The 25,140-nt window shown below is 37.1% G+C and overlaps 1 protein-coding gene and 1 non-coding gene across 9 annotated transcripts in view; one reads left to right on the forward strand and one right to left on the reverse strand.

The window, feature by feature from the left end:
• The window catches only part of NEK4 (NIMA related kinase 4), a 37,415-nt gene extending 12,415 nt beyond the window's left edge, over positions 1-25,000 (forward strand). For 4 of the 8 annotated variants that reach the window (XM_057704942.1, XM_057704948.1, XM_057704949.1 and 1 more), the window contains 8 exons: positions 3,439-3,588; positions 4,120-4,269; positions 4,738-4,804; positions 5,141-5,271; positions 6,964-7,052; positions 12,117-12,322; positions 12,807-12,940; positions 24,021-25,000. In XM_057704942.1, the coding sequence (XP_057560925.1) occupies positions 3,439-3,588; positions 4,120-4,269; positions 4,738-4,804; positions 5,141-5,271; positions 6,964-7,052; positions 12,117-12,322; positions 12,807-12,940; positions 24,021-24,113 (1,020 nt within the window). In that variant the 3' untranslated portion in view covers positions 24,114-25,000. Of the gene's footprint in view, positions 1-3,438; positions 3,589-4,119; positions 4,270-4,737; positions 4,805-5,140; positions 5,272-5,545; positions 5,656-6,672; positions 6,816-6,963; positions 7,053-12,116; positions 12,323-12,806; positions 12,941-24,020 lie in introns of those variants that run through there. The other 4 variants (XM_057704944.1, XM_057704947.1, XM_057704945.1 and 1 more) reach the window with 4 other exon arrangements.
• TRNAW-CCA (transfer RNA tryptophan (anticodon CCA)) lies at positions 20,808-20,880 on the reverse strand. The gene has a single exon. It is a non-coding gene; the product is annotated as a tRNA-Trp (tRNA).
• Positions 25,001-25,140: the final 140 nt, after the last annotated feature.

Genomic DNA, 25,140 nt, shown 5'->3' on the forward strand with positions numbered 1-25,140 from the left:
GTATTATGTTGCTTTGAACATTCATGTACAAGTTTATGTGTGGACATATGTTCTCGGTTCTTTTTGGAATATACCTAGGAGTGGAATTGCTGGATCATATGGTAACTCTATGTTTAACTTTTCGAGGAACTGCAGAACTGTTTTCCAGAGCAGCTGTATCATTTTACTTTCAATCAGCAATGTATGAGAATTGTAATTTCTCTGCATCCTCACCAATACTTATTTTCTGGATTGTTTGTTTGTTTATTCTAGCCGTCCTAGTGGGTGTGAATGGTATCTTATTGTGGTTTTGATTTGCACCTCCCTAATGACTAATGTTGAGCACCTTGTCATGTGCTTATTGGCCATTTTTGTACCTACTTTGGAGAAATATCTATTGAAATCCTTTGCCCATTTTAAAATTGGTTTATTTATCTTTTTATTGTTGAGTAGTAAGAGTTCTTTATCAATTACTGGTGTTAGCCCTTTATCAGATATAAGATTCAAAAATATTGTCTTACATTCTGTGGATTGTCTTCAGTTTCTTTTTAAAGTATATTTTATTTATTTAATTTTATTTTGACCACTCCATGCAGCATGCGGGATCTTAGTTCCCTGACCAGGGATTGAACCCATGCCCCATGCATTGGAAGTGTGGAGTCTTAACCACTGGACCACCAAGGAAGTCCCATCTTCACTTTCTTGATGGTGTCCTTTGGAGCATAAAAGTTTTAAATTTTGATGAAATCCATTTTTGTCTATTTTTTCTTTTGTTGCTTCTGCTTTTAGTGTTGTGAAGATTTCTCCCATAATTTCTTCTAAGAGTTAGTAGTTTTAACTCTTACATTTAGGTCTGAGATCTGTTTTGAGTTAATTTTTGTGTGTAATGTGAAGAAAGGGTTCTACTTCATTCTATTATATGCAAATACCAGTTGTCCCAGTACCATTTGTTAAAAGAGTATTCTTTTCCTATTGAATTTTCTTGGGACCCTCATTGAAAATCAATAGACCATAAATATGGTGACTTATTTTTATATTCTCAATTCTGTACCACTGATTTGTCTATCCTATGTCAGTAGCACACTTAATTACTATAGCTTTGTAGTAAGTTTTTTTTTTTTTTTTTGGCCACGCTTCGTCACTTACAGGAATCTCGGTTCCCTGAATCTGGGCCATGGCAGTGAAAACCCGGAATCCTAACCACTAGGCAACCAGGGAACTAACTCCCTGTAGTAAGTTTTGAAATTGGGAAGCTTGAGTTTTCCAGCTCTATTCTTATTTTTCAATATTGTTTTGGCTGTATCGGTTGCTTTGCATTTCCATATGAATTTTAAGATTAGCTTGTCTGTTTCTGCAAAAAAGCCTGGGACTTTGACAGAGATTTTATTGAATCTGTAGATTATTTGCAGAATGTTGCTATCTCAATATATATCTTCCAACTCATGAACATAGGATGTCTATCTGTTTCCTTAAGGTCTTCTTTAATTTCTTACAATGATGTTTTGTTGTTTTAAATGTATAAGTCTTGCTTCTTTTGTTAAATTAATTTCTAAGTATTTTATTCCTTCTGATACTATTGTAAATGGAATTGTTTTCTTAATTTCATTTTCATAGTGTTCATTGCTTGTTTATAGAAATACAATTAATTTTTATAAGTTGACTTTGTATCCTACAGGCTTGCTTAACTCATTTATTGGTTCTAGTAACTTTTTTAAAAAAAGATTTATTTATTATTTTTTTATTTTATTTATTTTTGGCTGCATCAGGTCTTAGTTTGGCATGCGGGATCTTTATTGGTAGGTGCGTGGGCTTCTCTCTAGTTGTGGCGTGTGGGTTTTCTATTCTCTAGTTGTGGCACACAGGGTCTAGCGTGCATGGGCTCTATAGTTGCGGCACATAGGTTCTAGATAGCGTGGGCTCTGTAGTTTGTGGCCTGTGGGCTCTAGTTGAGGTGTGTGAGCTCAGTAGTTGTGGCCACATGGGCTTAGTTGCCCCATGGCATGTAGGATCTTAGTTCCCTGACCAGAGGTCAAACCCGTATCTCCTGCATTGGAAGGTGGATTCTTTACCACTGGACCACCAGGGAAGTCCCCTCTAATAACTTTTTAATAATGGACTCCTTAGAATTTTCTGAATACAGAATCACATCATCTGCAAATAGAGGTAATTTTTCCCTTTCAGTCCAGATTTCTTTCTTTATTTTTTCTTGTCTGATTGCCCTGGCTAGAACCTCTAGTACAGTGTTGAGTGGAAGTGATAAGAATGGACATCCTTGTCTTGTTCCTGATCAAATGTGTTTCTTTTTTTGTTTTGTTTGATAGAATTTCATGTCCAGCATTTCTTTTTTTATTGTTGTTGTTGTTATTATTGTTTTGTTGTTGATAAAAGTGGAAGAAGTTTTTTTCAGGACTAATTGGATTTCATGGAGAAACTCCATAAGTCATTTGTTCAGTTACTCTTGTATGTGTAAGTTTTATTTTGAATATTCTATACTTAATACTAGCAGAGAAACATTTATTTCACTCTTCAGAATTAAATCAGTCATTGTTTATTATCTGGGTATCCTTGCTTAGCTAGCATATCACATTGTTCCTTTTTCTTTCTAAAATGTACCGCATAGTGGGCTCTTGATAAAAATGTGTTGATTGAATGCCATTCAATTACCAGTGTCCTTCTACTTGAAAACTTAGATATTCTAATAGTTAAAAATTACTTTAAGAATTAACGTAAGAAGCTATTTTATTTTAATGTTTGATATGCATTAGTTTCTAAAACCAGCTCTCCAAATAAAATACTAAGTCCTTGGTGATCTTTAGAAAAAGTTAATTTATTTTATCTTTACTACTGCAGGTAATAGCTCCTGGTTTCTGAGCGTCTTATATGTGCTAGACATGGTCCTAAGCACTATAGTGCACATTCTCCTCTAATCCGCCAGTAGTCACGTGCTGTGTGTGAGGCATCATACCCATTTATAGATGAAGAAACCGAGGTTCAGGGAGATATGACTCCATCTGAATCCAAACTTGGGATCTTCTCATGGTGCTTTTTAGAGGGCACCCAAATAACTAATGTTTACTTGGGAAGTATGTGTATATTAAATTGGATTTCATTTAAAACAGTTGTTAGTTTTCTGAATAGAAAACCTATTAAAAGTTATAAAAAGATTAAAAGAAAAAACTAAATTGAACACTGGTAGTTTCAGGTTAATAACAATCTAATTTAATTAATTATTTTTATTTGGGAAAAGAGAAACAAACCCAGAATATGTAGATAACTGATGCCAGCATTTTGTCTTTGCCTGTCAACACTGAAAATAAGCATTCATTTTGAGAAAGACAGCTCCTCCTTCTTTCATTTATAATTTTAAAAGTAGGCATGGAGGGTTTGGCCATTTGGAAGTTCAAAAGACTTTCGTTATTCTATTTTGCTTTTTGTTTGTTTCATTTTATTATTTTTAAGGATCAGGTTGCTGTTGAATGTGTTATAGAAAAACAGGACAGAATCCACCCAGCTTTACAGCCACACAGCTCTGGCTCTGAACCTTCCCTGTCTCGACAGCGGCGACAGAAGAAAAGAGAACATACTGAGCACAGTGGGGGAAAAAGACAGGTCAGCAGAGATCTCTTTGGAATAAGTCATTGTGCTGCTGCTTGGGAAACACACTGTAGGAAGCTCCGTTTCTGTTTAGAATGATGTGCCAAAAAGGCACATAAAAAATGCAAGGAACATATGGAGAAGGGTATAAAATTCTAAATATTAGTTATCAGATGTCAGTGAGTTGGAAGCAGAGTAAGGGCTTTATCTTCTTCAGCAAGGATGGACAGCTCATTTTGAAAGTTAAAGGAACAGGCCAAGAAAGGTAAATCTCTGATTCCTCCTATGTCATGTTAATGAAGACTTTCTCCCTCAACTTCTGCATAAGGTCGTGTCATTTCTGGAAGTAACGTTCACAGGCACCCTCTCTGTTAGCGTCTTAAATGGTCATTCACTTTTGGCAGAGTTTCTTTCCCCCCACCTAATGCAGTGTTTTAAAGTTTTTGAGAGGGAATCACTGACAAATACATAGATTTTCCATTGGGGGATCTTTGGAGGTGGATGTATATGACACTGATAATCTCCCCCCTTTGTTAATTATTTAAGTTCCAAGAGACTCCTCCTTGTCTTTTGCCTTCTCTTTCCACTGTTGGAAAAGTGGATGTCACATCAACACAAAAAGATGCTGAAAACCAAATTAGAGTGGTCACTGGGTCTGTGAGCAGTTCGAGGAGCAGTGAGATATCATCATCAAAGGTTTGTGGGAGTCTATGTTGGATTTTTTTAACTTTATTATAAAGCTTTTTGGTTGTAAATCCAGCATATATTGTGAAGTTTTGTATTAAAACATCTTAGCCCTGCTTTTTGCCATACAGTGGAAAGCGCAAATTTGTGATTCTCCACAGAGCTTTGATTGAAATGGACAGATTCTGTCATTTCAGGGCTGGTCACGTCCAGTTAATTAAGGAGACCAAGTGGATTCTGAATGTAGGAAATGCAAAATTCCCCATTTACCCTTGCAAAAATGAGCTCTTCCTAGAAATGAGGGCTGTGATCATCCTAGCTAGTAGTTGTAAGCCTGATATGAACTGGTTTCAAATGGATACTCCTTTAAAGGCCTGTGCAGGGCCTTTCCTGTAGTAGTGCTGGATGATATGTCATGCATTGTAAGTATCATAAGAACAGTGAATAGAAATGGAAGTAACTCTGACTTTTTTTCAAAAGGACCGACCATTATCAGCAAGAGAGAGGAGGCGACTAAAGCAGTCACAGGAAGAGATCTCCCCCTCAGGTAAAGTTGTTCTCTTTCCTTCACCTGTTGTGGGTTGTTGGTATGGCTCATGGACATAGCATTGGTACTGATGGTGAGGTGTTAAGAATTTCCAGCATCAGTAATCCATTTGGGAAACCAGTTTGGAAGAATTTTTGAAATTTCCTAGTCAAGAAAAACTCAGTATAGTATTGGATCTGGAATTTGTGTTATTAGAGGAAAAGGATACTAAAAAGAGAGCAAGAGGGCTTTGAGTGGCAGAAACTCCTGGGAGATTTCAGGCAGGAAAGTAATCAGGCAAGTGTTTAGTTTGTTTCCATGTTCAGAGTCTGTTGGTCAAAGAAGTGTTCTCCTCAGGAACAGAGGGAGGAAACCAGGAGGAGAATGGTACTGCTGAGGGCTGTGAACATTCCTGTTACTATTATCTTAAGACAACATATTCTAGCAGTTTCCATTTATTGAATGCTGACAGTGTCTCAAACATTATGGTAAGCATTTTAAGGGCATTATCTTATTTTGTATTTTGCAGCTGAGAAGACTGAGGGTCAGAGGGTTAAGTAATTTGCCCAAGGTAACAGGGCTGGTAGACACAGAGCTGAGATTTGAACTGAGGTGTCAGATACCAGAGTGATGGTGAACATGCTGTCTGAGTTCCTTCTAGGCTGGCCCTTGCTCCAGGGTTTCTTCCATACCCAGTGCAAAGCCCTCTTCTGTTGAGGCCAGCCCACCACAAACAACTGCTGGGGGTGGTCACTTTTTCAGGCCCTTCAGTGAGGAGAGCTTCTCTGAGTCCAGCGGGGCCAGGGAAACCACAAGAGGAAGGCCACCCCACCCCTGCTCAATGGTTGTCTTCTGACTGCAGCATTGCTCAGGTACATTACATAGTCCTAAGGTAAAAGGTGGACATGTCTACATCCAAGCCTATTATGGTAAACCTCATAAATGCCAGCTCCATTTATTTCTGGGGCAGCGCTGACTGAAGTTACACCTTTCACACTTCCTCTGATAAGAAAAAGAACTGGTCAGTAATAATTAAAAGAATTTTTTTTGCTTCATTAAGGGAATGAATTTTTCAGGCACTCTTGTAAACAACTGGCAGCCTAGTTAATATCTTTCTTAGGTAGTCTTTTAAACAAGAGTTCCAAAGGGCTTCCACTAGGCAACACTTTGCTTATTGCTGTGTTAATAATATACCAAACGGCTTGGCCAGATTTTAGTCTCACTTGCTGATCCTTCCTTTGTTTCCTGTTTCTGTCAAAGTACCTTACCTTTCCACCTTCAGATAATGTAGGGGCTCCATCTGGTGGCTAAATAGATAATTGCAAGGTTTTCAACCCACATTCACTTTTCTGTGTAATAATATCCTGGGAATATTCAATTTTTTTTGTACTCCAGTTTTTGACATTTCTGGGAGCATGTAATTACTTTTTTTAAAAAAAAGAAACTTCCTGGGGACTTCCCTGGTGATTCAGGGGGTAAGACTCCGTGCTGCCAGTGCAGAGGGCCCGGGTTCGATCCCTGGTCGGGGAATTGGATTCTGCATGCATGCCACAACTAGTTCACGTGCCACAACGAAGATCCTATATGCTGCAAGCAAGACCCAGTGCAGCCAAAATAAATAAATAAATATTAACAAAACAAAACAATTTCCTGCCCTTGAAAGTAATGATGATTTTTTTCTTTAACAATAGTCTGTGATTTAGTTGTTTAATTAAGGTGATCTTTATTTTTCAAAGTTGTAATGTTTGTGTCTAATTATATCAGGTAATCCTTTAAAGCATTTAACAGAGAATCTCATGGGTGAGCAAACTGAGGTTACTTTTTATTTAGGTGGCATTCTGTCTTGTTTAAAATGCCAACATTCCTTATGATACCAGCCCTCTGCTTAGGAGCTGGAACACCAGAACTGTTTGCTTTCCTCTGGAAAGGAAATTTCTTCATAGCTGAGACTTTCCAGGACCTTATAAAAGTTCACCCTGATGTTCCTCAGGCTTCACTTATGAACTTCATGGGTGAACCGGGACATCATTTGGTAAAGTAACTTCAATTTTTATATCCATTAGTTCTATTGAATTGAACCTAGGTGCACGTTGTGGCTACGCATTGCATCTAAGACTGTTTCATGTATTACATTCTGGTTGTGTTGTCATGTGGAATTTTGTTTTTCCAAACATTAATAGGAAATGAAACTCACCCATTGTCTCTCTGAGAATGAGTTAAGTTCTTCTACAAGTTCAACTGATAAATCAGATGGGGATTCCAAGGAAGGGTAAGTTCTTATTTTTCTATCTCCCTTTGTAAACTATTTCTGTTTGAATTAATTTTATTTTAATTATTTTATTTTATTTTTTTACTTTCTAAAAAATTTTGTTGAAGTATAGTTGATTTCCAATCTTGTGTTAATTTCTGCTGTACAGCAAAGTGACACAATTATACGTATATATTCTTTTTCATATTCTTTTCCATTATGGTTTATCATGGAATATTGAATATAGTTCCCTGTGCTATACAGTAGCACCTTGTTGTTTATCCATCCTATATATAATAGTTTGCATCTGCTAATCCCAAACTCCTAGTACTTCCCTCCCCCACCCCCCCCACCCTCTTGGCAACCACAAGTCTGTTCTCGATGTCTGTGAGCCTGTTTCTGTTTCACAGATGTGTTCATTTGTGTTATATTTTATTTATTTATTTATTTATTTTATTTTTGACTGCTTTGGGTCTTTGTTGCTGCACATGGGCTTTCTCTAGTTGTGGAGAGCCAGGGCTACTTTTCACTGCTATGCGCCGGTTTCTCATTGTGGTGGCTTCTCTTGTTGTGGGGCACAGGCTCTAGGCATGTAGGCTTCAGTAGTTGTGGCATTCAGGCTCAGTAGTTGTAGCTCTCAGGCTTAGTTGCTCTGTGGCATATGGGATCTTCCCGGCCCAGGGATCAAACCTGTGTCCCCTGCGTTGGCAGGCAGTTTCTTAACCACTGTGCTACCAGGGAAGCCCCTGTGTAATACTTTAGATTTCATAAAGAAGTGATTTCGTATGGTATTTGTCTTTCTCCTTCTGACTTACTTTGCTTAGTATGATAATCTCTAGGTCCATCCATGTTGCTGCAAATGGCATGGTTTCATTCTTTTTAATGGCTGAGTAATAGTCCATTGTATGTATATGTGTGTGTGTGTGTGTGTGTGTATTTGTGTGTGTGTGTGTGTGTTTCTCTCACCTCTTTTCCATTCATCTGTAGATTGACATTTAGGTTGTTTCCATGTCTTAGCTGTTGTAAATCGTGCTGCTGTGAACATAGGGGTGCATGTATCTTTTCAAATTATAGTTTTCTCTGGGTATATACCTAGGAGTGGAATTGCTGGATCACATGGCAACTCTATTTTTAGTTTTTAGAGGAAACTCCATACTGTTTTCCATAATGGATGTGCCAATTTACATTCCCACCAACAGTGTAAGAGGGTTACCTTTTCTCCACACCCTTTCCAGCATTTATTATTTGTAGATGTTTTAATGATGGCCATTCTGACCCATGTGAGGTGGTACCTCATTGTAGTTTTGATTTCCATTTCTCTGATAATTAGTGATGTTGAGCAGCTTTTCATGTGCCTGTTGGCCCTCTGTATGTCTTCTTTGGAGAACTGTCTACTTAGGTCTTCTGCCCATTTTTCAATTGGGCTGTTTGTTGTTGTTGTTATTGAATTGTATGAGCTGTTTATATATTTTGGAAATTAATCCCTTGTTGGTCGCATTGTTTGCAAATATTTTCTCCCAGTCTGTAGGTTATCTTTTCGTTTTTGGGTTTTTTTTTTTTAATGGTTTCCTTTGCTGTGCAAGAGCTTATAAGCTTGATTAGGTCCCACTTGTTTATGAATTAATTTTAAATGTACATTTATAGTAGCATTCAGACCTGTAGTACTGTCATTGATAATGTTGTAAATGGTTTTTGGTATATGCTAGAGCTAAAATTCTCTTCTAATGAGCACATCTGTTTTTTTTTGGTTTTTTTGCTTTTTAAATTAATTATTATTTTTTTTTTATTGGCTGAGTTGGGTCTTTGTTGCTGCACTAGGGCTTTCTCTAGTTGTGGCGAGCAGGGGCTACTCTTCGTTGTGGTGCGTGGACTTCTCATTGCGGTGGCTTCTCTTGTTCTGGAGCACAGGCTCTAGGTGCATGGGCTTCAGTAGTTGTGGCACTTGGGCTCAATAGTTGTGGCTTGCAGACTCTAGAGCGCAGGGTCAGTAGTTGTGGTTTGTGGGCTTAGTTGCTCCGCGGCATGTGGAATCTTCCTGGCCCAGGGCTCAAACCTGTGTCCCCTGCATTGGCAGGCGGATACTTTTTTTTTTTTTTAATGGTTAAGTTGGTACATTTATGTTATGGATATTTTACCACAATTTGGTGTGGGGGGGAGGAATAGAAACAATGATTAAAAAATCGGTTAAAAAAAATAAAAGAACACTTACATTTACAACTTAAATGCCTTCCTGAACAATCTTATAAAGCAGTAGTGCTGGCACTTGAAACTCAGCCTGTCCCAAACTGCTGAGAATTGTTACATTAGTAACACCCCCCCCAAAACCTTCCATTCTGCTGGTTCTTTTTTTTTTTTTTTTACAATAAACTGCATATATTTAGAGTGTACAATTTGGTATCCCAATCTCCCAATTCATTCCCCCCCAACCCTCCCCGCTTTCCCCACTTGGTGTGCATATGTTTGTTCTCTACATCTGGGTCTCTATTTCTGCCTTGCAAACCGGTTGATCTGTACCATTTTTCTATAGTCCACATATATGTGTTAATATATGATATTTGTTTTTCTCTTTCTGACTCACTTCACTCTGTATGACAGTCTCTAGGTCCATCCATGTCTCTACAAATGTCTCAGTTTCATTGCTTTTTACAGCTGAATAATATTCCACTGTATGTATGTACCACATGTTTTTTATCCATTCATCTGTTGATGGACATTTAGGTTGCTTCCATGTCCTGGCTATTGTAAATAGTGCTGCAATGAACATTGTGGTGCATGTGTCTTTTTGAATTATGGTGTTCTCTGCATATATGCCCAGCGGTGGGATTGCTGGGTCATATGGTAGTTCTATTTTTAGTTTTGCAAGGAACCTCCATACTGTCCTCCATAGTGGCTGTATCAATTTACATTCCCACCAACAGTGCAAGAGCGTTCCCTTTTCTCCACACCCTCTCCAGCATTTACTGTTTGTCGATTTTCTGATGATGCTCATTCTAACCAGTGTGAGGTGATACCTCATTACAGTTTTGATTTGCATTTCTCTAATAATTAGTGATGCTGAGCAGCTTTTCTTGTGCCTCTTGGCCATCCGTATGTCTTCTTTGGAGAAATGCCTATTTAGGTCTTCTGCCCATTTTTTGATTGGGTTGTTTGTTCTTTTGATATTGAGCTGGATGAACTGTTTATATATTTTGGAGATGAATCCTTTATCTGTTGATTTGTTTGCAAATATTTTCTCCCATCCTGAGGGTTGTCTTTTTGTCTTGCTTACAGTTTCCTTTGCTGTGCAGAAGCTTTGAAATTTCATTCAGTCGCACTTATTTATTTTCGTTTTTATTTCCATTACTCTAGGGGGTGGGTCAGAAAAGATCTTGCTGTTATTTACGTCGAAGAGTGTTTTCCCTATGTTTTCCTCTAGGAGTTTTATAGTGTCTGGCCTTACATTTAAGTCTTTAATCCATTTGGAGTTTATTTTTGTGTATGGTGTTAGGGAGTGTTCTAATTTCATTCTTTTACATGTAGCTGTCCGGTTTTCCCAGCACCACTTATTGAAGAGGCTGCCTTTTCTCCATTGTATATCCTTGCCTCCTTTGTCATAGATTAGTTGACCGTAGTTTATCTCTGGGCTTTCTATCCTGTTCCATTGATCTGTATTTCTCTTTTTGTGCCAGTACCATACTGTCTTGATCACTGTAGCCTTGTAGTATAGCCTGAAGTCAAGAAGTCTGATTCCACCAACTCTGTCTTTGCTTCTCAAGATTGCTTTGGTTTTTCGGGGTCTTTTGCGTTTCCATACAAATTATAAAATTTCTTGTTCTAGTTCTGTGAAAAATGTGGCAGGTGGATTCTTAACCACTGCACCACCAGGGCAAGTCCCAGACACATCTGTTTTTTTTTCAGAATTCTTATGAAATGTCTCCTCAGATATGTGGGTTTATAGTTTTCATCGGTGGAAACAGTTTGGCCATTATTTCTTCAAATATTTTTTTGGACCCCCTCTTGCCCTCCTGAGGATTCTAATTACATGTATGTTAGATTGCTTAAAGTTATGCCACAGGTCACTGATAGTTTTTTTTTTTAATTTTTTAGACCTTTTTTCTCTGTTCCTTTTTTTTTTTTTTCCTGGCTGCACTGCATGGCTTGTGGGATCTTGGTTCCCAGACCAGGGATTGAACCCACACCCTCGGCAGTGAAAGTGTGGAGTCCTAACCACTGGACTGCCAGAGAATTCCTATCTGTTCCAATTTTTGTAGATTCTGTTGCTGTATCTTTGAATTCACTACTCTATTCTTCTGCAGTATCTAATTTGTTAATCCCATCCCATGTAATCAACACCTTGTATTTATCACTTGTAGTTCAGTTTGGGTCTTTTTTATATCTTCATTGGCTCTCCTTAACATGTTGATGTTTCCTCTACCTTGGTCATATGGAATATATTTTTAATAACTATTTTAATGTTCTTATTTACTAATTCTGTCACTTGTGTCACTTCTGGATCTGTTTCTATTAACTGATTTTTTTTCTCTTCATAATTGTGTGCTATTTTCCTGCTTTGCATGGCTGCTGTTTTTGACTCAATGCCAGACATTGTCAGTTTTATCCCATTAGGTGCTGATATTTTTATATTTCTTTAAATATTCTTGAACTTTGTACTTGGGTATAGTTAAATTAATTAGAAGTAGATGGGCAGAATTTATAGACAGAATCTGGGGCCTTGTCTTTCTGGCTCTCTCCTTTCTAAAACTCTTTTCTCACTTTCTAGTGGCAGTGGTTGTCTCAGACTCTGTCCTTTGGTTCTGCAGGCCAGGAAAGACTGGGTTTTCTGTAGCTGCCTGTGGCCTGCCCTTAGGCTAAAAGTATTGACTCTACTCCAGAACCTGCTTGCAAATTTTGTACATTTTCCATTGCCCTCACATAGTTGATTTTTGTATTTTATCCAGAGTTTATACTTATTTGTAGAAGGGTCTGTCTGTAGCAACTTACTTGCTCATTGGAAAGCAGAACTTCCTAAAGGTTGTTTTGTATCTAATTTCTAATGAAAAATTCTCATGAAGCCAATTAAATTAAATAAGAGAATTTTTTTTCCAGGAAAGGTCATACAAATGAAATGAGTGACTTAGTACAGCTGATGACTCAGACTCTGAAGTTGGACTCTAAAGAGAGCTATGAAGATCTTCCAGTACCAGATCCAGTGTCAGAATTTAAACTTCATCGGAAGTATCGGGACACGCTGATACTTCATGGGAAAGTTGTAGAAGAGGCAGAGGAACTCCATTTTAAAGAGCTACCTTCAGGTGGTCAGTTTATTGTTTTACACCAAACTGGAGAGCATATGTTTACTGGAGAGCATATGTTTACTGGAGAAATGTATCAAACTAAGGAGCTTAATGCTTGCAGATTCTTTTTTATTTCATTTGGATATCTCCATTAAAAAATATTTTATGTAACAGTTCTGTTCCTAAAAAGTTGCATGAAAATTGATTTTTAAAAATAAGTGTAAATAAATACGTTTGGAATTTTTCATGTGGATTTTCTTCAAATTAGACAATTGTAGTTTTTAGGTTTAGCAGTTGGTAATGAGACATGAAGCATGAGTTCATATATACATTTTAGTCATTAAAATATATGAAGTCATTAAACCAAATTCTTATCAAAGTGGAAAGAATCCTAACATGACAAGATTACCAAAAAAAAAACCCTCCAAACCCAAAAAACACTGTGTTCTTGCTGCAGTGGTGAAAGTGTTTATTTTCCCCTTTTGTTGTTATTGCTTTTTAGCTATCATGCCAGGTTCTGAAAAAATCAGAAGAATACTTGAAGTCTTGAGAGCTGATGTAATTCGGGGCCTGGGGATTCAGCTTTTAGAGCAGGTGTATGATATTTTGGAAGAGGAGGATGAATCGGAAAGAGAGGTAAGTGTCCTATTAGCTGTGTTAGCTACTTATGCTATGGAATTTTTTTTAACGGCTTTTTTTTTTTTTTTTTTTACCATTTTTTGGCCTGTTTTATTGGCAAATACTTTAATTAAAAATTTTTAAATTTACATGAGTAGTACAATAATCATTCCTCAGCAAAAACCAAACAATACAGAAGTGCATACACTAAAAAAATACTTCTGTGTTTTAACTTGCATTAGCCTAGTTATTACTAAACTTGAGTATCTTATGTTTCTTGGCCTTTAATGGCCTTTTGAAATATAATTAACATACCATACATTTTACCCATTTAAAGTGTACAATTCAGTGGTTTTTAATATGTTCACAGAGTTGTACAACCATCACCACAATCAATGATAGAACATTTAATTACCCCCAAAAGAAACCCTGTACCCATTGTCAGTCACTCCCCATTGTCCTCCTTTGGCTTTCACTTCTGAGCAGCAGCTAATATTCCTGTCTCCATATTTGCTTATTCTGGACATTTCATTTAAATAGAGTTGTACGAAACTATGTGGTCTTTTGTGATCGATATCTTTCATTTAGCATATGTTTTCAGGATTCATCCATGTTGTAGCATGCATCACGTACTTCATTCTTTTATATGGCTGAATAATATTCCATTGTATGGCTGTACCACATTTTGTTTATCTGTTCATGAGCTGATGGACAGTTAGGTTGTTTCCACCTTTTGACTATTATGAATAATGTTGTTATGATTCATGTACAAGTTTTTGTGTGGAAATATGTTTTCATTTTTCTTGGGTATCTTCCCAGGGGTAGAAACTGCCAGATTGTACTGCCCTGGCTAGAACCCCAGTACAGTGTTGAAAAGACATGGCGAGAGTTAACATCCTTATCTTGTTTCCAATCTTAGAGAGAATGCAGCAATTTTTCTCCATTAGCTATGATGTTAACTATGAGTTTGTAGATGCCCTTTTTCAGGTTGAAGAAGGTCCCTTCTATTCCTGGTTTGCTAAGTGTTTTTATCATGAAAAGGTGTTGGGTTTGTCAAATGCTTTCTATTTAGATGATCATGTGGTTTTGTTTTTTATTCTGTTGATATGGTGTGTTACATTAATTGGTTTTGGGATGTTAAATCATCTTTGTATTCCTGAGATAAATCCCACTTCGTCATGGTATATACCGCTTCTTATATGTTACTATGGTCATGTTTCTAGTATTTTGTTGAGCGTTTTTGTGTCTGTGTTCACATGAGATATTGGTCTTCAGTTTTCTTTTCTTCTGATAATTTTATTGGTTTTGTTTTCAGGGTAATACTGGCCTCAGAATGAGTTGGGGAGTGTTCCCTCATCTTTTGGGGAAGATTAGTGAAGAACTGGTATTAATTCTTCTTGAAATGTTTGCTAGAATTCACCAGTAAAGGCATCTGGGCCTGGGCTTTTCTTTGTGGATAGTTTTTTGATGATGAATCCAGCGTCTTTACTTAGTAGATTCAGATTGTTTGTTCTTCTGTTTCTAAAAATTTGTGTCTTTCTAGGAATTTGTCCAACTAAGTTATCTAATTGGCATACAATTAATAGAAATTCTTTTTAATCTTTTTTATTTCTGTAGGGTTGGTTGTTTAGGAGTGTATTGTTTAATTTCCACATATATTTCCACAAATATTACATTTCTCTCTTTTATAGGTTCAACAGTTTATTATATACATGCTGGTTTTTTAAATTATAGTAAAATACACGTAACCTCAAATTTAATGTTTTAACCATTTTTAAGTATTTGGTTTAGTGGCCTTAAGTATGTTTACATTATTGTGCAAACATCACCACCATCCACCTTGAGAACTTTTTTCTTTTTGCAAAACTGAAACTCTGTACCAATTAAACAAAAACTCCCCACTTAACCCTCCTACCAGCTCTGGGCGACTACCATTCTAATTTCTGTGCCTATGAATTTAACTACTCTAAGCCTTGATACAAAGCCCAAACATAGCATCTAGGAAAAGTAAAACTCCTGTAAAGAAAACTTCAGGCCTGGATGGCTTTGCTGGTGAATTCTTCCAGTCATCTAAGGAAGAAATAACAGAAATCCTACACAAATTCTTTAGAAAACAAAAAAAGAAGGGACATTTCCCATTTCTCCCCATAAGACTAGAACAACCGTGATACCAAAACCCATGGACAGTACATGAAAAAAACATGAGACCAGTATCTCTTATGAACACCATCTAGTGTTTTGTTGAAGATTTTTGCATCAATGGTCATAAGGGGTATTAGTCTATATCCCCTGCATTGGGAGCATGCAGTCTTAGCCACTGGACCACCAGGGAAGTCTCAAAATCTTTTTTCTTTTTCAACATAAGCATTTACAGCTATAAATTACCCCCTCAGCACTGCTTTTGCTGCATCTTGCAAGTTTTGGTATATTGTTCTCATTTTCATTTGCTCTAAATATCTTAAAATTCCCTTGTGATTTCTTCTTTGGTGCATGGGAGTGTGTTGTTTAATTTCCATAAATATGTGAATTTTCTAGTTTCCTTCTGTCGTTGATTTCTTTTTTTTAATTTATTTATCAATTATTTATTTATTTATTTTTGGCTGTGTTGGGTCTTTGTTGCTGCTAGATTCTGCATATATGCGTTAATATATGATATTTGTGTTTCTCTTTCTGACTTACTTCACTCTGTTTGATGGTCTCTAGGTCCATCCATGTCTCTACAAATGACCCAATTTTGTTCCTTTTTATGGCTCATATTCCATTGTATATATATGCACCACATCTTCTTTATCCATTCGTCTGTTGATGGACATTTAGGTTGCTTCCATGACCTGACTATTGTAAATAGTGCTGCAGTGAACATTGGGGTGCATGTGCCTTTTTGAATGATGGTTTTCTCTGGGTATATGCCCAGTAGTGGGATTGGTGGGTCATATGGTAATTCTATTTTTGGCTTTTTAAGGAACCTCCCTACTGTTCTCCATAGTGGCTGTATAAATTTACATTCCCACCAACAGTGCAAGAGCGTTCCCTTGTCTCCACACCCTCTCCAGCATTTACTGTTTGTAGATTTTCTGGTGATGCCCATTCTAACTGGTGTGAGGTGATACCTCATTGTAGTTTTTTTTTTTTTTTTTTCTGGAGGCAGCTTTTGTGTGTGTGTGTGTTTTGGGGGGGTACACCAAGTTCAATCGTCTGTTTTTATACACATATCCCCCCTCATTGTAGTTTTGATTTGCATTTCTCTAATAATTAGTGATGTTGAGCAGCTTTTCATGTGCCTCTTGGCCATCTGTATGTCTTCTTTGGAGAAATCCCTATTTAGGTCTTTTGCCCATTTTTGGATTGGGTTGTTTGTTTTTTTTTGATATTGAGCTGCCTTGTCATTGGTTTCTAACTTCATCCTGTTGTGGTCAGAGAAGATACTTTGTATATCTGTCTTTTTAATCTATGGAGACTTAATTTGTGGCCTAATATATACAGGTCTCTTCTGGAAAATGTTTTCATGTGCACTTGAGAAGAACATGTATCCTATTATTGTTGGATAGAGCGTTCCGTATGTTTGTTAGATCTAGTTAGTTTTTGCGTTGTTCAACTCCTCTGTTTTCTTATCTTCTGTCTGGTTGTCCTTTCCATTATTGAGAGTGTGTATTGAAGTTTCCAACTATTATTTGTAGAACTATATTTTTTCCTTTAATTTTGTAAAATTTGGTGTCAAATATCTTGATGGTCTGTTATTAGGTGCATAAATGTTTATGGTTATTATATCTTCCTGCCATATTGATCCTTTTGTTAATGTATAATGTCCTTGTGTCTTGCAACCTTTTTTTGTCTTCAAATCTGTTTTGTCAGATATTAGTATAGTCACCCCTGCTGTCTTTTGGTTACTATTTGCATAGGATATCTTTTTCTTTTTTTAAAAAATTTTATTTACTTATTTATTTATTGGCTGTGTTGGGTCTTTGTTACTGCGTGCAGGCTTTCTCTAGTTGTGGCGAGCGGGGGCTACTCTTCATTGTGGTGCGCAGGCTTCTCATTGTGGTGGCTTCTCTTGTTGCAGAGCACGGACTGTAGGTGCATGGGCTTTAGTAGTTGTGGCTCTTGGGCTCTAGAGTGCATGCTCAGTAGTTGTGGCACATGGGCTTAGTTGCTCCAAGGCATGTGGGATCTTCCCAGACCAGGGCTCAAACCCGTGTCCCTCTGCATTGGCAGGCGAGTTCTTAACCACTGCACCATCAGCGAAGTCCTTGGGATATCTTTTTCAGTCCTTCCATTTTCAATCTATTTTGCATCTAAAGTCTCTTGTAGAAAGCATATAGTTTTGTTATCCATTCTGCCAATCTTTGTCTTTTTGATTGGAAAGTTTAATTCATTTACATTTAAAGCAATTACTGATAAGGAGGAACTGCCATCATTTTGCTGTTTGTTTTCTATATGTTTTATAGCTTTGTCTTGCCGAATACCCTATGTCAGTGGCACCAAGGACCAGTTTCAGGAAAGACAGTTTTTCCATGGACTGGAGGTTGGGGGGTGGGGAGGATGGTTCAGGTGGTAATGTGAGCAATGGGGAGCGACATGGAGCAGCAGATGAAATTTTGCTCACTGGCCTGCTGCTCACCTCCTGCTGTGCAGCTTGGCTCTTAAGGTCCAAGGCCTGTGGATTGGGGACCCCTGCCCTATATTACTGCCTTCTTTTATGTTTAGTACTTCTTTTTTAGTTCAATTTTTAATTTAATTTTTCTAAATTAATTTTTTAATTTTAATTAAAATTAAAAATATTTTAATTCCCTTTTTATTTCCTTTAGTGTATATTCTGTAACCATTTTCTTTGTGGTTACCATGGAGATTACATTTAATAACCTAGTTTTAATACTCAAATCTGAATTTATACCAGATTAACTGAAAAAATGTGCTGCATTAAAGCTCTGTATTCACTGCTTTTGGTTATTGATGTTACAGAATTACATCTTTATATGTAGTGTAACCAAAAATATAAACTAGTAATTGGTTTTTTTTCAATGCATTAGTCTCTTAAATTTTTTAGAAAACAAAATGTGGAACAAACCAAAGTTACATTAGTACTAGACCAATAACTTTTTAGACTAATAATTTTTTTTTAGTGTATTAGTCTCTTAAATCACGTAGAAAATAAAATGTGGAATTACAGACCATTGTTGTAATAATACTAGCTTTGATAATTGCCAATGTATTTACCTTTACTGAGATCTTTATTTCTTCATACAGCTTTGAGTTACTGTCTAGTATGCTTTCATATCTACCTGCATGACTTCTTTGGGTATTTATTGCAGGGCAGGTCTGGTGGTAAAAACTTCTTCATCATTTATCTGGGAATGTCTTAAGTTCTCCTTCCTCCCAGTTTTATTGAAATATGATTGATATGTAGCATTGTGTTAGTTTAAGGTATACAACATAATGATTTGATATATGTATATATTTTGAAATGATTACCACAATAAGTTTAGTTAGCATCTATCCTGTCATAAATTTTTATTTCTTGGGATGAGAGCTTTTAAGATCTATTAGCAACTTCCAAATGTATAATAGAGTACAATTAATTATAGTTACCATGCTGTATATTACATCCCCAAAACTTACCAGAAATTTCCACCTTTTGACCACCTTTACCCATTTCCTTCACCCCATTCCCTGCCTCTGGCAACCATCAATCTGTTGTCTGTTCCTATGAGTTTGGTTTTTTTCAGATTCTGCTCGTAACTGAGCTCATATGGTATTTGGCTTTCTCTGTCTGACTTATTTCACTTAGCATAATACCTTCAAGGTCCATCCATGTTGTTGCAGATGGCAGGATTTCCTTCTTTTTTCTTTCACTTTTAAAGGACATTTCTGCCCAATATAGGATTCTTGGTTGACAGTTTTTTTTCACTTTGAAAATATCATCCCACTGCTTTCGGACTTCCAAAGTTTCTGATAAGAAATCTGCTTATTACTTTATTGGGGAATCCCTTGCATGTGATGAGTTGCTCCTTTCTTGTTGCTTTCAAGATTCTCTTTGTCTTTGGCATTTGACAGTTTGATTATAATGTGTCTGGATGTGAACTCTTCATGTTCATCCTACTTAGAGTTTTTTGAGCTTCTTTGCTGTTTATATTCATGTCTTTCATCAAACTTGGGATCTTTCTGGCCATTATTTCTTCAAATAATCTCACTTCCTCTTTGTCTCTTCTTCTGGGACTCCCACAGTACCTATATTGGATCTTTAAATCCCTTGGAAGTTGCTTCAGCTGGAGGCTATGGTGTTTGTAACAGTGTCAGTGAGGGTTGCAATAATGGTTGCCTGCCTCTGTGTCTGCCCCTCTGTGATGAGAAGCAGCAATCAGCTATCAGTACACAGATCCCCAGTACTAGGAGGACAGGGTTTTTATTGCCTACCCTGGCTCCTGCTAGCTATCTACAGGCTGTTCTGGAAATGTTGCACAGTTACCAGCCTCTAGATGGGGGTGGGGTGGGGGGAGGTGCTAAGAGCTGAAAGGGACAGAAATTAACTAAAATTCACCATCCCTGCCTTCCTCTGAATGTTTCAAGCCTTTAATAGACTCCAGAGTCCCAAAATAGTTACATCAGGCAGATTCTGCCAGTGCAAGTTTTGTCCATGTGAGGAGATATATTTCCTGGTGCTTCCTCCTCCAGGATCTTCTGTACATATTGTATTATACAATTGCTTTTAAAATCAGTTCAGAGAAGAAAAGGAGAAACAATTTGCATATTTATATTGTTTTCTATTTACATAGTTCACTTCATCAGTGCTTTTTTGTGTTTTCATATAAATTGGAATTATTGCTTGGGGTCTCTTGCTTTCAGCCTGATGAGCTTCTTTTAGTAGTTCTTGTAAAGCAAGTCTGCTAGTCACAAATTCTGTTTTTGTTTATCTGGGAATATCTTTATTTTTGAAAGGTGGCCTTATGGATATGGGATTCTTAGTTGATAGTTATTTTTTTGAGTACTTTGAATATGTTATTCCGCTGCCTTCTGGCCTTCATTGTTTATGATAAGTCAGCTGTTAGAAGCTAATTTTGCTTTAACCTTCTCTAGTAGAGGAATGACTCTTGATTTTTTTCTTTTCATTACAGAAGCAAATTTTGTTTTTGTAAATTGCCTGACAGGGAGAAGTTATATCAAACCCCCACCAGTTAATGCACTAAGTGAATGGCAATCTCTGATACTCTCCTCAGCTATTTCCTGGGTAACTTATATAGTAAAACATGTAATAAAATATCATAATATAGGGATAGGCAACTTTACCTCCTTTCCCGTTTAGTTTTACTTCAAAGTGTTAACTTTGTAAACTGATGACAGTGGGTTCTGAGGGGATGAAAGTTGTTAGCTTCTAGTGAATTTTGTTTTACCCCCTCATCCATATTCCCTTTAAAAGTAATCTTAAAAAAAAAAAAGATACGGGGATATGTGTATAAAAACAGATGATTGAACTTGGTGTACCCCCCAAAAAAAGAAAAAAAAACCCTGTAGTGAATTTGCATAATACTTTTAATGCTTTCCTTTTTATCCAGTGGAAACTAGACATTTTAGATAATAAATGGTTACAACTCTGAGTACTGGCCTTCAGTGGTAGGGAGTCGTTATTGTTATTTGCTTGTTTATTTGTTTAGTGATTTGCTGAATTATATTAGTAAAGTCTATGGACTCCTTACCCTGGTCCCCACAATGTAAAGCCTCTGATGTTGCCCCTTGGGTATGTTCACAACTATCTTGGAATGACAGTGGGTTTGGCAGAGATTGATTGATTGATTTTATTTATTTATGCATGGTGCACCAGATCTTAGTTTTGGAATCCTTAGTTGCAGTATGTGAACTCTTAGTTGTGGAGTTCCATGCATGCAGGATCTAGTTCCCTGACCAGGGATTGAACCTGGGCCGCCTGCATTGGGAGCAGGGAGTCTTACCTACTGGACCATCAGGGAAGTCCCTGGCAGAGCTCTCTTGATGCTCCTTTTCCCAGACCTCACCCAGATGTTTTTTAGTTGCCAGCTGGTTGCTTTTATTGTTCTCAGTAGTGCCCTGGGGCATACATTGCTCCACAGGCTGATCCAATCAGAGTTGGGCTCCTTTGAAGAGCTAGTTCCCAAGCTTAGTATTTAAGATTTGTCATGAACCCAGGGGCCCTTCCAGCTTCTTGGTTCTTTCCATTAAAGTAGCTGGCCTATAGTTTAGCCTATGTATCCAATGAATCTAGTACTAATCTCCTCCCAGCTGCCTTTCACCACTACCTCCAGTTTTTGAGGGCACCCTTAGGCTTGAATTCTCCACACACTGTTCCAAATGAAGTCAGTTCATTAAAGACTTGGTGCTTATTTTATGTCTTGCTTCCGTCTCCAGGCAAAATCTGGGAGCACAGCTCCGGAGCTGGGAGTGGGAACAATAGCTTGCTTGTCTCTGAGTGATACCCCAACTTTGGAAGCTCAGAGGGGATGGGAGGCAGTAGTATCTGGTCTTCTTGGCATGCTTCACCCAGCATGGAAACTTCACTTTATGGTCTGGGGCAGAGGTGATGAGGGCCCCAGTATTTTCAGTGGCCCTATACCCAAGATAGAACCTCTATCCTACATGTCTGAGCTGGGCATAAAAAAGAAGCTCCCACCTCTTGGCTGCACTCTCCCAAAGCTTATTGTCACCAACAGGTATTGGGGGCAGGATGAAATATGCTGATGTCCTGTCCCTCCCGGGAAGATAGCCTTCCAACTAGAAGTTAGGGGGAAAGGTTCTTGACTTCACCAGTGTAGTGAAGTTTTTGTCTCACTGAGCTGGAGTGGAGAGGGAGACATTTCATCTTAATTGAAATCTCTGACCCTCACTGCTCTTAGTAGCTTTACTGTTTTTTACTGAATTTTAGTAGATTTTCTTGAAATAAAAAAGTGTCCCTATTTGCTATATGTCCTTAGGACCATTTCCAGAGACTTTAAATGGTTGGGTTTTTTAAAATAATTTTCATCAGTTTCACTGAAGGAGGGGTCTGCAGAGTTTCTCCTGCTGTCATGCTGGATGTGGAACCAATTAGGATTACATTTTAGATTTAGTTGTTATGTCTCCTTTAATCTGGAACAGTTACTAAGTCTTTGTTTTTCATGACCTTGATGTTTTTGAAAAGTATGGGCCATGCGTTTTATAAAATGCCCCTCAGATTGAATGTTTGGTGTTTCCTCATGAATAGATCGAGATTATGTGTTTTTGGCAGGAATACCACAGAGGTGGTGCTGTGTCTTTCCCAGTTCATTGTATCAGGAGGTGCATGACATCTCTTTAACATATTTTTTTTTCCCAAAGGTCGTTTTATTGTAAAACCATAAATACAGCACTGACGAAATCATTCAAGCAACTGATCCTCTCTGACCATAAAAAGGATGTCTTTTTGCCTTGGCATCAACCAACTGGGAAATAATGTTACAAGAATGTGGGGGGGTAGGGGATGCTGAATTCTGGGCTGGGGCTTTTGGTGATTTAAGGAACCAAGTGGAACCTTCCTCTTCTCCCTGGGAATGTCCCACTTTTAGACAAGAACAGAGGGGTAAAAACAGCAACATTTAAACAGCTCAGTTTTAAATTTTATTACTTTGTAAAAATCTTTTTTTTTTTCCTGTTCCTTTCCTCCATTTGACATCAGTAAAAATTTTAAACACCACGAAACTGATTTGGCTGTAAATGGAGAAACAGGCACCAAAACAAAATGAAACCAAAAATCCAAAGAACAACAGAAAATCCTAAGTAAACCCTCAAGTTTGCTCTCGAGGGTTTACATATCACAAGAACTGTCAACTCAACCCCTGTGTTTAACATATTATTAAATGTTATTTCAATTTCAGGCATTTCTTTCAACAGACATACTTTGAGTATCATATAGTCCCTTTTTTTGGGGGGGGGGGTTAGTAGTCAGGTTGAATTTTATGTACGTTAATTGGTTGTATTATTTTGTAAATGCCTTTACTGAGTTATCTATGGGATTGATTTTGTTGTTTTATCCATTCTAATATTCTATTTTTTTTTTTTGCCTTAAATTGATTTATTTTCTCCATTTCACATGTGTGATATGATGTGGAATGTCTAGGTTTCTGATAAGGATAACAGGTGTTTGGTGGCTTTTTTATTCTTTTTTTAAAATTAATTTTTATTGGAGTATAGTTGCTTTACAGTCTAAGATTCTAATATTGCTGTGTTTCATTGATTTTTAAGAGCTCTTTATACATTAATGGTATTAATTCTTTGGCATGTAGCACATATTTTCCTTAGTTTATCATTTGTTCTTTAATTTCTTATCACTTTTTTAAAATTAATTAATTGGCTGCGTTGGGTCTTCACTCCTGTGCACGGATTTTCACTAGTTGTAGGGAACAGGGGCTACTCTTTGTTGCAATGTGCAGGCTTCTCATTGCAGTGGGCTCTCTTATTGTGGAGCGTGGGCTCTAGGTATGTGGGCTTCAGTAGTTGTGGCTCGCAGCCTCTAGAGCGCAGGCTCAGTAGTTGTGGCGCATGGACTTAGTTGCTCTGCAGCATGTGGGATCTTCCCAGAGCAGGGCTGGAACCCCGTCCTCTGCATTGGCAGGCAGATTCTTAACCCCTGTGCCACCAGGGAAGTCCCTCACTTTATTTTTTGATATCTTGACATTTTAAATTTTTTAAAAATTATTTATTTATTTTATTTGTTGGGTGTGTTGGATCATCGTTGCTGCATGCAGGCTTTCTGTAGCTGCAGTGAGGGTGGGGGACTACTCTTTGTTGCGATGCGTGGGTTTCTCATTGCCATGGCTTCTCTGTTGTGGAGCACAGATTCTAGGCTCACAGGCTTCAGTAGTTGTGGTGCACTGGCTTAGCTGCTCCTCGGCATGTGGGATCTTCCTAAACCAGGGGTTGAACTGTGTCCCCTGCATCGGCAGGCGGATTCTTAACCACTGCGCCACCAGGCAAGTCCCCATTTTAAATTTTTATGTAAACAGAACTATTAGTATTCTCCCATAAGGTTTCTGCCCTTAGAATAGCCCCTTTAAGATTACAGAAATATATTTTTCTACTATATACTGATTTTTTTCTTTTTTTTATGTTTCCCCAATAGGTACATTTGCGGGAGCACCTGGGTGAAAAGTATGTGACTTACAGTGTGAAAGCTCGTCAGTTAAAATTTCTTGAAGAAAATGTGAATTTTTGAGAATTTAATCTGCTGCCAGAATGAAACTATTTTCAAAGGTTTTTGGCTTAAACAAAAACAATCAAACCTAAAACAGTGACTGGGGGCCATTCACCATCCTTATATCTTGGGGATTTTTTTACTAGAAAAAAATTGGACAGAGTAATATGAAGCAAGCTTACAAAAGAAAAATCCTTTGGCTATCTTTTCTTTATGAAGAAAAATCTGTTGTAAGATGTTTGGTTACTGTTTAATCAGCCTTAAACCAGCTTGCTATCTAAACTTTTTTTTAAGGTACTTATTAGCTTGAATATAGGGACATATAACATACTGGATTGGAAGTTTTATATTATACTATAGTGGTAAAAGCAATAGGAATAAATGACATATATCCAGTGATACTACTTTTTACTGTTAATAACCTTAAGTAGTTGATAAATTATTTTTTTATAATTCTGGTAGTAGATTTAAAGATATGAAGTTGTATATAGTACTTGAGCAATTGAATTCCTTCTTTTTTTGCATATTGATGGGTGTTTAACATTTTATTTCTATTTAGTATGGACCTCATTCAGGGTATACAAGAATTGAAACTAGGAGATATTTTGGCCTAGTAAATCAATACATTTTTACATACGGGGTTTTTTGTTTTTTAGATTTATTTTTCCGTCAGCCAAAATATTTCTTAAACACTAATTCCTTTTCTAATTCAGTAATTTTTAAGTAAAATCCAGATCTGTTTTAGTTATGTTGGACATATCTGTCTCCTGAAGTTTGTCTTCGTATACATCAAGATATTGTCTTCCCATGTTTTAAATGTGTAATTGTATATCACATATTTTATTAGTTGTTTAATAAGGGGTAATCCCATCTAGGAAATAGTTTTTATAAAAGTTTTGATTAGTAAATTTTAACTTCTGCAGTTGAGGGACTCTAAAAATGAATATGCCTTCAGAAATATTTAAAATTTTTAGTTAAATATGTATCTTACCTTTTTTGAAAATTATCCACACAGAAAATAATAAAAAGGAGCATTTTGTAATCACAT

Source organism: Hippopotamus amphibius, chromosome 13 (genome assembly GCF_030028045.1).
Source record: "Hippopotamus amphibius kiboko isolate mHipAmp2 chromosome 13, mHipAmp2.hap2, whole genome shotgun sequence".
NCBI lineage: Eukaryota > Metazoa > Chordata > Mammalia > Artiodactyla > Hippopotamidae > Hippopotamus > Hippopotamus amphibius.